General features: G+C 37.3%; 1 protein-coding gene across 1 annotated transcript in view; it reads right to left on the bottom strand.

Annotated features, from left to right (window-relative positions):
• LOC135087166 (sensory neuron membrane protein 2) overlaps window positions 1-16,878 on the bottom strand; it is an 88,167-nt gene that overhangs the window by 58,206 nt on the left and 13,083 nt on the right. Inside the window, exons 4-5 of the mRNA XM_063982006.1 lie at window positions 10,473-10,733; window positions 9,764-10,002 (exon numbers count right to left, since the gene is read on the bottom strand). Coding sequence (XP_063838076.1) covers window positions 9,764-10,002; window positions 10,473-10,733 — 500 coding nt within the window. The remainder of the gene's footprint in view (window positions 1-9,763; window positions 10,003-10,472; window positions 10,734-16,878) is intronic.

Raw genomic sequence — 16,878 nt, 5'->3', positions numbered from 1 at the left:
TATTTAGAGTATTTTGTGGATGCTGTCCTCTTTTTGAGGAAAGCAATAACCTTTTTTTTAAATATATTTTAAAATAAAGCAATAACCGTGCCTCATTACGTATCGATACGTCGAAGGAAATAATAATGCCGTATTTATACATCCCCTTATTATTAAAAGTTAGAGTTAGTTAGAGTTACCCTAGTGAGAACTCTGGTTTTAATCTGTCTGTCTGTCTGTCTGTATGATCCTTATAGAAACAAAAACTACTCGACGGATTTTAACGAAACTTGGTACAATTATTCTTCATACTCCTGGGCAGCTTATAGTATACTTAGGAATTCCCACGGGAACGGGAATTAGCACGGGAACGGGAAAATCCTTTTGTATGAACAATCTAAACCGCTTAAGTTAGACGCTTAAAATTTGGCATGCAGGTATCTTAGTAAACTTAAAGCTTAGTTACAACAGGATATTGCAAAATTTCCACGGGAACGAGAGTTAGCGGGAAAAAACATTTGTATGAAAAAATCTTAACCGCGTAAGATAGATGAAGGGGGTAAAACGGGATCCACGCGTACGAAGTCGCAGGCGGCCGCTACTTATCAATAAAGGGGATAATCTTTGTACTTCAAATGCAAAGCTCGCAGAAAAGAGTTTGAGGCGCTGTACCCGGCACTCCGTACGCGGAAATTGCTTCCGAGAACCGAGTTTCCTCTGTAACATACACAATTATTTACCTGCCAGTCAGCCGAGAGCTCTCGTCTGTATGCGTCCGCCTGTCGTTGAGGTGTCAAGCTGTACGCTTTGCTCCTATTAGAGACATTTTATAAGAGGAAAGATTGCATGTTTCTAGGTATCTTAGTAACAAGCAAAAGCTAAGTACATAGATGTTATTCATTAAAATGTTTTTAGTGTTTTATAGTTAGGTCAGTCAGTTCCGAACGCTTCGAGCGTTACGCTTTGTGCAAAACGTTCTGTAAGTAACTAACTTAAACTAAAGCATCATAATACAGGAGCGATCCAGACACTCTCAAAAGGGGGCTTAAAATCGCCAAGTGTAAAAGACGCTTAACTGTCGTACAAAGACGATAACAATAGACGCTTGGTATTACGAGGCGAGGATATTGCTACACAAGTATGACTTCCCATTGCAGCGCAAAGCTAGAGTTAGGAAACGAAATAAGTCAAATAGAAGATACAACTTGCGCGATTTAGGTATATGACATCTTACGGAGCAAATAGTGTATCGCGTTGAGACATGTTCAGTTTTCGGAATATACCGTATGAAGGAAATACAAATAAGAAATACAGAGCAAAGGCTGCAAACTTTTATAATTAGTCTGTCAAGAAATATGAATTTTGAATTTAGTAAGTTGTGGGCGTTTGCATTGACATTATTATAAGTAATGTTTTACAATACTTTTCATTACTCATAGAAGACATTATCGTCGTCGTCGTCGTTTCAGCCAAATGACGTCCACTGCTGGACAAAGGCCTCCCCCAAGGTTTTCCACAATGAACGGTCCCGCGCTGCCCGCATCCAGGCTCCTCCCGCGACCCTCACCAGATCGTCGGTCCACCTAGTAGGAGGCCTGCCCACGCTACGTTTTCCAGCCCGTGGTCGCCACTCGAGAACTTTCCTGCCCCAACGGCCATCGTCTCTACGAGCTATGTGCCCCGCCCACTGCCACTTGATTTTAGCAATTCTGCGAGCTATGTCGGTTACTTTGGTTCTCCTACGGATCTCCTCATTTCTGATTCGATCACGCAGGGAAACTCCGAGCATAGCCCGCTCCATCGCCCTTTGGGTGACCTTGAGCCTTCTTATGAGGCCCATAGTAAGCGACCATGTTTCGGATCCATATGTCAACACTGGCAACACACACTGCACACTGCAGAAGACATTATACTTAGCGACATTACTAGACATAACTAAATTAAAGAAGTACCTAATATATTTTGTGCCTGTAGTGATATTGTTTCCGCTTCGACCTCTTTGAAAAGAATTTAAGTCTTATTTACCAACTCTCCGGACTGAGCGCCCGCTTGCTGAATTTCATGCTAAAATTCATGAAAAGCTTTTTATTACCTGTTCCTAGATTTTCAGTTTCTCACTTTAGAAATTCCCTACGCGTATGTTACACAATTTTAAAAAGGGTCTGGTGATATGTCACCGTAAAATTGTGAATTCTGTCAGATTATAATCTGACGTAGTTAAATTACAATCTAACCTAACCGCGTTATATTATAAACTGACAGAGTTCACAATTTCACGTTGACATATACATTTTTCGGTTCAGTGCTACTTACTCGAATAATTTGAATTAAAATGTTGAACTTTAAAATGATAAGAAAATAATGATTTTTAATTAGTAATTAGACTATTTTCTAACATCAATTTGATAGCTTTATCGGTAACATGCATTTGATTTGTAAGAGGGGTGAGAGCAATCGTATTTTTTTCAAGTTATTTAAAAAAAACTAGATCGAAAGGCGACTCTTAACGCCAGACAATTTTAAAGGCTTTATAGATTTATTTTGTAAGCTCTTCGACTTCGAAATTTATGTTTAATTATGTTCTACCTATTTTTTCTGAGCCGCTGAGTTTAAAAGAGTACTCGTACCAAATGAAACGTGATTTTCAATTCGAAATTTATTTCAGGAAAAGTACCCTTATGTAAGTACGGGGAACTACGCCCAACGTAAGCGGATTGTCTGCTTTTATAATAAAGCCTTTAGAATACAAATATAATATTATTCTGCTGAGCTGTAGCGAGAAATATTTTTCAATAACGGAATATTCGGCGGAAAGCGGATCAATCCGCGCCGCGTCCATTAGCGTCAATTAGGGGAGAGGGGGGCATAGTGGAAGGGGTGGGCAAAGCGAAAAATTTGATTTTACCAACACTCTTTCACCCAACGGCACTCGTGCTTCACGTAAGCCAAGCACAGGGCCGACCAAGGTCATTGACCAAAATCAGTCCGGCTAGCGCCACCGAGCAGGCTACATGACTGCGCGATGTAGATCGAGTGAGTTTCTTACGAAATTCAAGGATTTTGGAGACTGGATATTATTGTGAAAAGTGAGTAGTGATGGTATTTTTATTATTAAAATCTAATATCTGTTTATCATAGATTCCTTTGACATTTTGTAGATTAAACAAATTTTAATACTTTCTTAGTTATCAATTGAAAACTGTAATTATTATCAAAAAGGTAAAGTGGAAAATATTACAAGGGGGCAAAGTGGAATGATTCCCACATAGAAATATTTAATTGGTTTTTTCAGATGGTTCATAATTATTACAAAAGTAAAACGAACCAAGGCTCTTGGACAGAAGATCAAATGAGAAGAGCGATGGAGGAAGCGAGTCTTACTATGATTAGTTCGGCATCAAAAAATATGGTATCCTAATTGGAACTCTTCATTGTCATTTGAAATCTGGTGATGCATCGAAGAAGATTGATAGGTTTCGTCCAGTATTTTTCAAAAAAACTGGAGCAAAAAATATATGATCTTGCAGTAGTAAGGGACAAGGTTTTTTATGGCCTAAAACAGTTCTTAATTACCAAATAAGTTGTTTATGTTATTTCATTTAATTGACCTCATTAGCAAAATGCTCAAATAGAGTAGATAAACGCTTAATAAGTGCCTTTTTCACTTTGCCCAAAGTGCAATTCCACTTTACCCTTGTGATAAGGGCAAAGCGGAAAATTATAGACTATAAAAAAAAGTTATTTTATACCAAAATAGTTAATAATTCGTAATTTTTTTTTAGAGTTATCTATAATTCAATACTTGTAGTATCATTTCGATTAAAACTAGTATTCGTAACTTATCTGGTTCTTTTTATTTTTTCGATTGAAGTTAAGTACTCCACTATGCCCCCCCTTCCCCTAATGATGGACGAAATGTAATGATCGGGTAGTTTTTGTTGTCTGTTATTTAAATTTTCATACAATATAGCCGCGATTTTGTTCGGTTGTAATTGTGGTTTAATATTATTTTCAACGAGATAGATATACAGAGTGGAATTTTGTAATGCCACCTGTGTGCCTACCATGAGTTTACGTTAGGTGTGCTCGCTAGCGACTGCGTAAAAAAATGACATTTAAATGTATGACATATTGTGCAGCGCCCCTAGCGGCTACTTTCAAGAAATAAAATCTTCATAGAATTTTTTGACGTATTCGCTAGCGAGCTCACCTAACGTAAACTCATGGTAGGCACACTGAGGGCTGAGTGTGAGTTTACATCTAACGCGCTCACTATGAGCGCGTCAAAAAATTACCTACATTTAAATGTATGACGGATTGTACAGCGATCTAGCGGGAAACGTTCAAAAACTAAAATTTACATACATTTTTTAAACGCGCTCTCCAGTGAGCGCGTTCATTCTGTATTCTGTAAACTCACACTCAGCCCACCGGAGGGAAAGTACTCAAACTTTAGGTAGAAAAATTTACTAAAAGGAAACATTCCTTTCTTTTCAAAAATAAAGGAATGTTTTCTTTGAGTAAATTTTTTATTATTTATATAGTTAATAATTAGTCAAATTACAACGATAAGTAGTAAGTACCTACGAAGTAGGTACCTAATATGTAAAAGACTCTATAAACCAAGCCCGTCGACAGCCCGGCGGCTTTATTAAAGACACATCAATGGGTGGCAGGTTTGGTGTTTATACTACATTAGTTGGTCTTTCTGTGACAAACTGAATTTCATGCGGGCAAAGCTGCGAAAAAAGCTAGTATCCTAACAAGTTTGTTCACTTAAAGCTTAATATTATTTCGTCAGGATGAGGAATTTTAATTACCTATAATATTAGTGCTATAAGTGTGCAGTCTCGAAAAGAGCTATTGATTTATATCACCCTCGAAGCGAAAAAGGGAACATCGGGGACGTAATGAATTTAAAGTCGTATCTTGTCGATGTATCTGTTGACTAAGTGTTGACTGTTAGTACTTAGCTTTATAGCTCCCAAACGTAGGAGACTGAGGTGAGTTGTAACATTGTTTTAATATTAACGTTCACACGATCATCCAGTTTGCAGTGACCTAAAAAAACATTCGTTCGTAATGCTATTTTCCAGTTATTTTGTGCAAGATAAACAGGTAATAGGATTCGAAATCACGTATCGAGTCAACACGGTGAACACGGTTTTGCAAGAAACTAAACTCCAAGCCAACTTGCTGCAGGTCCATTTGAATGGCCACAATTAATACTCAATACTCATACTCGTTAAGAATGCAGTAAATCATCATTGTCTGCCATTTTGCTTTTAAGTGTATTTTTATAAATTCATTAAACTGAATCTTTTAAAATAATTTGTTAGAGTTTTAACACCTCTGTGAATACACTGATGATTCACTGCATTCTTAACGCGAACGAACTTATACTTCGAACTTAAATAGCTGAAGTCTGTCACTACGGTCACTAACTACCTATTGTGTTGTAGAGTGCCATTATTAGAACAGCTAAATTATCCCGGGTGAATTATTATCTGTTACAGAAAAATATACATTATATTTACCTAGACCTTCCTCATGACTCTATCAATTAGTTGGTGAAAACCGCATGAAAATCAGATAAGCGGGTCAACATCTCTACTAAATACAGGGTGCCCCAAAAAGTAGTGTAGAGCATCACTAGGACTACCCGAATCACCTCGACTTTTGATAGTTTACGAGTTATGTTTTTTTTACAATATACAAGATTTTTAACGTTTTTAGTTTACATTCGTGTTATGGATGTAAATACTTCTGAATCAGCTAGCATTTTTTAAACGGGGTCCACTCGTACGAAGTCGCAGGAGGCCACTAGTATTTAATGCAAGTTTAAGAATGCCGTTACAAACACAATGTTAAAGTCAGCTTATAATAACAACTTACAAATTAATGATAGCAGCAATGACAAATCACTTCAATGGGTCTTCATTTGCATTACAAGTATTATGCCGTTACTCAGTTCTTCGAACTTCAAGCCTTATTTCTTATACAGGGTTAATACAGGATTTATTCTTAAATTTTTATTACTAACAACGAAATTCATTCAGTAGACAGCCGTGACGGAGAACATTGTTTTACAATATTATGTAGAGACAGCCAGACAGTCTTAAAAAATTAGGAGTATCGATTTTGATACTTTGAACTGAGTCACTTTCATTCTCATGGTGCGATATGAATTGATACAGGTTTTTGATGGATCCAAATATCGACATTCAACCAATCATTAAATAATTGCCTGAGCACGAATCTATTTTCAAGCTTTATTGTATTACGCGGACATTAACCTTTTATTTTGAAAACCAAAAGGCTGAAAACTAGGTGAAGTTCAGCCGCAACCTTGACTAAGTGAACAGAAGTCGGGTTAAAAAGGTTGTTAAATTTGACCTACTTCTCAACAAAAGCTCGTAAACGGTCAAGTTTGAACTTGAAAGTGTAACAAGAAAGTTTTTTACATGTTTGTTTTTACACTGGAAGAGAAATAGTTACATAGAAACTATTTACGAGTATTTGTCATTTTATTGTAACTTGAATATGTATGTACCAACTTATTTAGAATTGAGGGCGTATTTAAGTAAATAATAATAATAAATCAATAAATAGTAAATCAAAAAGAATGTAAAAAAGAAAAACTTAAGAATAGTAAAGCTTTCATTATAATTAATAAATTGTTGATGATTTTGTCAAAAATTAAGGTTTGGAGATAACATTTAATTAGTGTACAAACATACAATTGAAATCTAATTCTCAACACCCTGTATAATGATTTATTGATTTCAATAATGTTTTAATTTGGAGGTTAGAGCCGAAGTGCAACAGCCTCAGATCCCCACTGACTCAAATACGAGTAGGTACATCATCGAAATAATGCAGATTATGTAGGTGTTTGGGTCTTTTGACAATCTGGTCAAATCCTGGCCAAAACCTTATACAGAATGATTTTGCAATCAGTGTCCTAATTTTAATCGATTTACGTAAAGAAAACATTTTTTTTTCAAGTTTAATTACTTATTTTTATCTGCTGCATGAGGTTTCAAAATTGGCACACGTGGGTAATTTACTTCGTTCATATTAAAATACGTAGGTATACACAGTTGACTGCAAAGCTTATTAGACATAATTGTGCGCGTAAATAAGTCTTAACCTTTAAAATTTAAGATATGGGCACCTGCGAATTAGATTTACAATTTTTTTTTTGAGAAAAATACCACGATTATAAATAATTAAGATAAAGTAGCATTGTTATTTTTTTCTATAGAGCTTATTAAAAAATTGGATACTGTTTACAAAGTCACCCTGTATACAAGTTTATTCGGTTTTTATTTGTCATTTGGCAAAGTTATAAAAGTGTCCGTAGTCTAGGCAAAGGTGCTTTACTTACAAGACCCAAGGCCCAAATCCATTGTTAACAAGTAGGAATGCGTTTAATACATTTTATTTTTTTAATGTCTACTATGGAATAACAAGGCTCTAAGGCGGGTCAGAAGACATATTCAATACTTTTCATTATTAACATCATCATTTCAGCCAAAGGACGTCCACTGCTGAACATAGGCCTCCCCCAATGCTTTCCATGTTGATCGATTGGTAGCGGCCGGCGTCCAGCGTTTCCCTGCTACCTTTACGATGTTGTCGGTCCACCTAGTGGGTGGACTTCAATACTTTTATTGGGGTTAAATACCTACCTAGCAGATCACCATTCTGCCAGCAATGACAAGGAGGTACTTACAGTCAAAATTATTATCCTCTTAAGAAAAATATGGAAAGAAAATTATTAGTAGAATTGATAAAACAACGAGACTCAAACTCTATAATCACGGTGTCGGAGACTTTACGCTGAATAAATTGGCCGTCCCATTAGAATCCACAAGGAAAGAGGGAAGCCGGCAATATTAGTGTGAGCGGCTAACAGCGCTTATACACGTATATTTTTTGTGTAGCACTTAAAATGAGCTGATAAGCTTCTTATAAATAAAATTTAAAATGCACTGACTGTATTATTGGTAGGTACGAGTATATAGGCAAGTCAGGTAAGTCTACATAGGGTGCGCCTACCTTGCATACGATAAGTTGATAAAAAACAGTATCCCGAAAAGCGTATGCATGTGCTGTGTACGATTGTCTGCTAAACTTCCTAATTCATTAAAAATTACACTATTACGGGATTTGGCCTAAATCATTTGTTCTACTCTATTGTAGCTAACATTATTGGCCGGGTAGTTATGGTAAGCCAAGGTTTAAAGCAAAATTAATTCGTACGTACCTCACTGACTACACAAGCTGATTTTCGTGCGTCGTTCAAGATTGTTTGCCAATTCTATGTCAAAAAACCATAGGTCCTACTCTTTGTTATAAAGTAGATAAAATATTGACTTAGGTAAGTACCTACGTAAATATTGAAATACTAATTACCGGCTCAAGTAACTTATTAGTAATTTGTGGCTCAATTAGTAATTTGTGGGTCGTAGTTTTTTTTCTTTTATGATCTCAATAGGTTTTCATTTGATTAATTATTTTTCTAAGTAAAATAAATAAAATACCGTCAATTCCAGCCACATTTAAAGTTAAAATCTATTTCAGCTTACAAGCCAGCATTGCCCGGAGCGCCGATTCATTTCCTGCGCCTTGCCGCCTCCAGCTTGCCTGTTGCGTCCTGTTACTCCCGACAAATGGAATAAGAGAAAATATTCAGGGATTTGCTCCATATTTCCACGTAACTGGGTTAAGGTGACCTAGTTTTGAATCTAAATTATATTTATTATATGTATTTGTATCTTAAGTTGATCCCATAGTTAAATTAAAATTTTATTATGATAAAGTTGTTCAACCAAAATAAAATAGGCTAGTTTCCTAAAAAAAAAACTTTTACTCCGTCATTTAATACATATTATCAAAAAATATTGGACACGTATTTTTATAATTGTCAATCAAACAAGTAATTACGAAGTTATGATGCGTTGAAGTTCCGCGTGATGTCACAAAGTGCTACACTGTTATGCACTCCTTGAAGTCACGGGCCTCTCTATTTATTTTTGGCGCGCTTTATCTCCTTAAATTGTCATTAGTTTGGAAAAATGAAAAATACGTGTCGAGTATTTTTTAAATAATAACTGACGGACTCTTGCTTTTTACCCAGGAAACATCCCTCGTCTATTTCACAAGATCTACTTGTTGCCACTAAATGTTCTTCGTTTCCAAACTACTGCTGTGTGTCCACTTCCCACAAAACTTTAAAAACATTTTCACAGCTTGAAACAGGCGCCGTTCTTGTTAGGGTTCCGTATTTTTAATTGCGCGCCAACCAAATTTTTTGAACATTTACCCGAATCATTTTTGTTAAAAGGTTACACCAAAACAATATAAGTAACATTAATAGGGAGATGAAACCTAATCTAATTACGGTCTCTTTCTTTTTATAAAGTTCTAAGAAAATCCAGCTAACATATTTTGTCCCAGAAAACTTTTTGAAACTTAACAATGAAAAGTCCTTATATCTACTTTTCCCGGGAAATATGATTACGAATCCCTACCTGATCTTAGGGTAACATTTCATTAGAAACCGCGAATTTTTTCATTTTTTTCATTGCGTAACATTAAATTATCGATCCCAATCGCGACAAGCTCGTTGTCATTAGAGACGGTCCGGGACGCGACCTTTGCCCTTTAAAACCATCACATGCATACATCAGCCCGCCCATTACTCACATTTGTGACGAGTTGAGCTGTGTAGCACTATTCACACATTGGTAAAAGCTTTGAATGTGTGGGTACTGACCTGCATATGTCTGTGTTTAGTGCGTAGAGCGGCTCCTCGGTGTCGATGAAAGGGTGGAATATGCCGGAGTCGGTCCCGTTGATCATGTTGCATACCGTGGGGCTGCCCGTCATGTTGACGTCGGCGCCCGCCCAGTAAAGCAGCTCGGGCAGGCCGTTGAGAGCCGTAATCCGCCCTAGGTTGAAGTGGTCTTCAATGCCTCTGGCCACTTCCAGCAGACTGCCGGGTTTATTGTTTCGCTGTTCAAAAACATGGTCACGTTATTTAATTTTAACAGCTTACCGCAGAAGAAAAGTTTTTATAAGCTCCTAGCATTTCAATAGCACTCATTAAAAAAACCGGTCGTTTAAGCCACTAACCTACGAGTACATGAAAATGCGACAAGTAAATAATACGCTAACAATTAGGTACTAAGATCAATAAGGCTCATTTGAAACAAATACTCGTACCTATACCTACTTGTACATATTTTCGTTAATATTTTCGACAAAGATATTTTTAAGTGTTGTACTGTCATGCAAACGATACATGTACGATTGTACTTACATAAATGTAGATCTATCACTATTAAAAGTGTTAACACTCTAATAACAAGGTGATATTGAATCGAATCGATATCACATTTATTAGTTTAGGTCCTCTAGGATATTTATCTTAAATAAGCTTCCTTTTTACATGAAAACGTGGTAAAATTACTTCATCCACATACATAACCCATCACGGAGAATTCTATAGAGTTGTCTTCTTGCACGGCCATGTTTTGTATGCTCTCGCTAAGATCCCTGATGATGCCGCACGCGAGGCCTCCAACGATGCCAGGACCCTCGCACAGCTTGATGCCATCGAAGAGGAGATCCCCCACTCTGATCGCCGCGATCGGAGCGTTCCGGTCGCCGAAGATCCCGTCCATAGCCAGGTTGAGAAGCGGCATTAGCCCGGGCACCAGCTCGCTCGCCGCTTGAAGAACACCCTACAACAAAATGCATCTGTGTGCAGGCTGCACGAGTGTGCAGCGGGGAGGCAGCCGCACACTAGCGCGGCTGTAGTGTGCGTGCCACCCCACGCACACAAGTGTACCCCAGGCCCGGTAGGACCTAGGTCTCCCCGCCCCACCCCAGCCCGCTCGCACAGCGCCCGCTCTTCCACAATCTGTCAATAAACATTACGAGCTTAAATCCAGGCCGCTAGATGCGCCACGGGCAAACTAAACTGTGTAATATGGGCCATTTCAATTACGAGCCCGGCAGGACATATCTACTTTGCTTAAAGCAGGTGTCCAGAGGGATTAATTTTATAGTGCACTAATAAATCCTGCTAAGCTACGTAAGGTACAAAAATCAATAAGATGCTATTATAGGTTCGTTATTGACATGGAAAAGGCTGGGCCGGCTTTGAATACTTAACTGAAAAGGAAAATCTATTTTTGTCCAGCCTTCCATCGATCGATATCGCTTTTCAAGATATTTTCCTTTCCCATAAGGGACTCTAAGTGAAATTGTTGTTTTGATAGTAGGTAAGTAATATCACTGAATATTTATAATTTAATTTATATTATAACATTATGTATTAAGTTTATGAAATAAAGCACGAAGCTTGAAAATAAACGCTTAATGGCCTGAGGCAGAGTGAAACATTTAACTTTTATTGCTTATCACAGGGGAAATGGGAAAAACATTTTGTTTCGAACTTGAATCTGAAATGTTTTATGTCGCAAGCAAGCTCTTACTGAGCTAAGGCTCTTACTTCGAGCGCTGAAAAGAGCTGAACATGCTTTTTTCGTTAATTATAAAGTAATTTAACTTATCTTACAACATTTCACTTGCAATTCAAAAGTATCCTCCACATAAGAAAAATCGGATGCTACTTTGAGTGATTACTTAATTAGGTGCTTTGTTATGCTTGGATTTCAGAAGACAATCTTTATCGCGCGACACTTGACTAACAACAAGATCGTTTCGATTTTGAAACATTACTATCGTAAATTATTGTCAAATGTTGTTGAAAAAAATATTTTGATACTGCATTACTTCAGTCAACTTTTTTACGCGTTATTCAGTCGCCGTTATATCAGCTTTGCTAGATAATTTGATATGATAATTAGAAAATATTAACTAGTTTTCTTTTCGTCTAGTCCTTTTTCTAGGTAAGAATCTTACGGATAAGAAACCCGATCTAATATGTTTATCAGGTGATTTACGGTGTTTACGATGTTAATCACCCCAATTATTTGTTACACAAGTTCGATAACAGTCCTACTTGCAACTGTGACCTGATAACTGATATAAATGTGTGACGAACTGTGTCCAACTGAAAAATAAAACCCTGATTTCATCAAGCCAGTTTTACTGAATCTAAATATACAAGGGTGACTGACTGACATAGTGATCTATTGCAACGCATAGCTAAACCACTGGACGGATCGGGCTGAAATTTGGCATGCAGGTAGATGTTATGACGTAGGCATCCGCTAAGAAAAGATTTTACGAAACTCCACCCCTAAGGGGGTAAAACGGGATCCACGTGTACGAAGTCGCGGGCGGCCGCTAGTTTAGTATAAGAGCAGCTGTGACAAAAAACCATTGTTTGCTGTCATAATAGAAAATAATTTAGTTATTTTTTATGAACAGAGCATTAGCTAGCTCTACATCATGTACATGATGATGATGCACATGTCCATGAGGCTAAGTGCGGTATTCGATTGCCCTGCAAAACTAAACTAGCTGTAATTAATTACGAAATACATTTTTTATTTTAATCATAGTAAATTAATAACAAAATATTTTCCTTTATTAGCGACAGGTGACAGCAAGTAGTGACAGCCCTTAAAACTAGGTTTACTAAAACTCGCTTATTTGTGAAATCCACCCATGAGTTAGCGTGCAAGTAACGTCATTCTATTACACAATGACCCACCGTTAGTGCATCCACTACGGCCTGTTATTCCCGCGTGGGTAATCTGTCAGGGCTTGACAAATGAAATGATTATTCCACTTTGTTCACCTGGGGTTATATCACCTGGGTGAACTAAGTGGACAGTGGACAACTTCTTATCAAATGCGAAGACCTGGGTGAATTAATTCCTAGGCGAACAAAGGCGACCGTTTTAGTCAAATTAATTCACCTGAGTGATATCACCTGTGTGAAGTGGTTCCGAGGTGGAATAAGAACTCTATCTTACTTTAACTTTGACAAACGTCAAAAATTTGTCAAACTCCATACAAAAAACACCGGTTATCGTTATAGTTACGGTCAAAGTTAGTTTATCAGCTTTAAAATTCCACCCCAGGTGAACAAAGTGGAATAAACCTTGACAAATGCCAGCGACCGTGCGGCGGGCCACGGTAATGGGCAAACACGTAGGGGTTAATAGGTGTCCACTACCGTGTCATTCATTACTTACTCCCTTGCCTCACTCGATTAGTCTTAGCGTGTGTTCACACGCTAGCTTAATGGAGCACAATGTGAATGAAATTGGTGAAGACCAGTTTCACGGCCAGTCTGAAGATCAGCGCTGAGCTTGTAGCTCAGCATTATGCAGAGACTGGCGCCTTTTGCTACAAAATTGTAACGAGGCAATGAGGTCTCACAGTACGCGTGAACGCACATAGTGACAGTGATAGTGCGAACCAATCACAGAGCTCTATTTAAGGCTGTGCGTTCGATTTGTTGCTTCACTTAAGCAAGCATCGTTTGTGAATACGGGCGTTAGTGTAGCAATAAGGATAATTATTTCATTTTCATTAATGCTAGTGACTTTATCTCCCGCAACCGCAATACTGTATTTGATGATGAAGTTAGATTTAAAATATTGAAGACGGAATAGGCGAGGTACGTCAAATATTGACACAAATACATTAGAGCAAAAACGTATGCTTAGCTGCCAAAACACCCATTTTTCACATGCGTGTAAATACCATTTTCATTAGGTAGTTCTAGCTAGTATTTTATTGCACCTTTTATGAAGTTAATACAAGTGAGGCATAAATTATATTTCAAATAGTCCATGGAATATTTGCCAAAGCCATGATGTTAAAAATTACAACGAAATTAACGTATTTTTATATACCTAGAGTTCCTTAATGAAGAATATGTACGCGCCCTAACCAATAACGATGTCACTTGCGTGTTAAAAGAAATTGATCATGCTTTCTTAGCATACCTTTTTCATTTTACTATTAAGTCTTGTAGGCTAAAGACACGGGTACACTCCCTTTGGTGTTGTGCAGGTCAGGGGAAGAAATCAAGGAATAGAACTGAAGACACTTAATTGGGTCGGACGAAGGCCCGGGGACCGTCTGCAAACTGGGTCAGTCCTGTTGATTGGACGCATTGAAATGTTTGATTCGTGCTGAGGATATTTTATAGAGGTAAATAATAATTTGAGACTACAGTATTCAATTTCGGACCCAATTTTTGTATAAAAATAACCTTAATTGGGTTATGATTTTACTGGAAAGTTTAAAAACATGCAATTACAAGTTCCTGTTTACATTGCTACCTAGATCAATATATTGATATAATTTTGACCAATTAACAATTACTATTAATATGCGCGGATTTAGTAGTCATACGAAATCGGCAAAGATACTGAGTGCGAGGAGAAAATGAAGTGATCCTTTAAGGATTTCTACTTTATTTTTTAAGGTTGTAGGGCTAACAATAGTACCTGCTAGCATATTGATTGAATAGAACATCGGACATGCGCCTGCAGGCTACCCAGTGCAATCACTAATTGGTTTATTCGAGCGCCAGATTTTCTCGGAAAATCTGATCCCGTAGGCTTCGGCCTACATTTCAGCCTTCGGCTTGGTTTTTCAGGGAAATGCAAGCTACAAGCCTGCCTGTAGTGTTTAATTTGATTTGGATTATGAAACAGTATGTACGGGAGATTAGGTACAGTAGGGATGTTTCCTGGGTAAAAAAGCATAGTTTTAATTAGTCCGTCAGTTAGCTTAACAAAAAAGGCCCGTGACGTCGCGCGGAACTTCAATGCACTATAACTTTGTAGTTATTTGTTTAATTGACAATTAAAAATATATTATTTTTTTATACTAAAATTGACGGACTAATAAAGTTTTTTTAAGAAACTAGCCTGTTGTGACTACTCGTTGTAATGTTGCTCGATAGGTGAGAGGTATATGGGAAGCGGGCAACAAGATAGGCTAAGACAAGATAAGACAAATCTATATATGGATTTGTCGCCCGCATGCCCGTCTTCTTGTACCTCTCACCTACCGAGCATTGTTCGATAATATTCGAGTCGTTACAGTCGTACCCAGTCTACCCTACGTGACAATATTTAGCTGTTCAGTGGAGAGCTCTTATCAGAACAGAACATATACGGGACGTTATTCAGACAATCTAAATTTATAACGAGAGGGACATTGTTTAAAGGTATTAAGGTAAGTTGCACAGACAATAGCACTGAAACTTAACTTTCACGCATTTTGATGTTTGAGTTTTGCAACAAAAATGCAGTTTGATGAGCAGCCAACTACGTTTACAAAAGATAAAAAAGGAGCGAGAAAATCTCAATATTGGAAACACGATACAAAAATCGTTTCCCCTGCGGCGTACAGCATCATCGACTGCGGAAAATACCTGCGAGTATATACAGGGTGTCCCATAAAGAGCGTGCCAAACTTAAGGAAATGATAAAGTAATGAATGATTTTTTTTTTCATGTTTTTTAGAATCCCCAATTTTTCCTATCTCTTGTTGCTGTGTGTACAAATGACCAGATATTTTTCAAGACAAGACAAATATCTGCAGCAATAACCGATAGGCACAAAATTGGGGGTTTAATAATACATAAAAAACGTATCTCTGAAATGGTGATATTTTTACTAAAATATTTTTTATGGTCATTTATTAGTCTTTCATCTCCATAATTTCGGCACGCACTTTATGGGACACTCTGTATTTTGTAAGCTCGAACGTACCGAGGGGTGTACAGTAGAGCCTCGGCCCTCTCTTAATTGGCGTAATTGCTTCACCGGACCAATTATCTTTCAGTTTATTAATTGTTATCTAAAGCGTATCATCGGAAGCTTGCTGTGCGGGTATGCACGGATGAATTTAATTACTTTATCTGCTAACCATTTCTTGTTTCATTATTCTTATTTTTATGGAAGCTTCTGTCAGCTGGCACTACAAAATTGTACTCGTGATTTCTGATTCTTTCGCCCGTATTCACAAACGATGCTTGCTCAAGTGAAGCAGTAAATCGAACGCACAGCGAGGAATAGAGCTCTGTGTGTATCAGGTTCGTGTGTTACCCTGTGCGTCCACGCGCACTGTGAGACCTCATAGTAATGTTTGTGAATACGGGCGTTTGTTTCCTTATCAAACAAGTCTAGATTAGAAGAAAAGAGAATTGTAAGTTATATCACCGAATAATAATAATAAGTGTAGTAATATTAAATATGGTCCCGTTAAAACACATACTTAGTAGACGAAGACGTCGGCAAAAGATAGTGATTTTTAATAAGATAATATTTTAAGAATTATATTTTATGAGTAACATAAATCATGTGATATTAAACGTTATTATAGGCCTTAGATAAAGAATTGGGTGAATTGCAAATTCTTCATTGGAGGGCATTGCTATCTAAATTACTGGACTACTTAATTTATTTAACTGATAACATAATACATCTATGATAGTGTTCTAAACCACGAGGATGTAGCTATTACCCACTTTCCAATAAATATTTCAGGGCCAATGTCGGCTTACCTGCTTAGATTGCTAAGCATATCTAATTACTAACTAAGTTTAAAACAATATCTTAAATCGTAAATATTTCAGCCTTAGATACAGCCTTTTAAATGATATTATGTTATGTAACACGTTCAGATTAAATACCAATAGACAGAGAGAGCATAACGAGAATACGTATGTAGTTGTTGCGATTCACGAAGGCGAGTGAGTTTTACATGTGTGGTGGCTCGCTCTGTTCGTTTTTTTCAAAAGTGTTGATAGACATTGCACTATCGTTATGTGCATGTACACGTACACATAAGTAAAGCTCACTCGCCTTCGTGAGTATGTCCAGACCAGACCAGCTTGTGATGAGTCACTGTATGTGATGTCAACTAAAACGGCAATAGCTTAAG

This window comes from Ostrinia nubilalis, chromosome Z (genome assembly GCF_963855985.1).
Source record: "Ostrinia nubilalis chromosome Z, ilOstNubi1.1, whole genome shotgun sequence".
NCBI lineage: Eukaryota > Metazoa > Arthropoda > Insecta > Lepidoptera > Crambidae > Ostrinia > Ostrinia nubilalis.
This window is presented reverse-complemented; position numbering and strand designations above follow the sequence as displayed.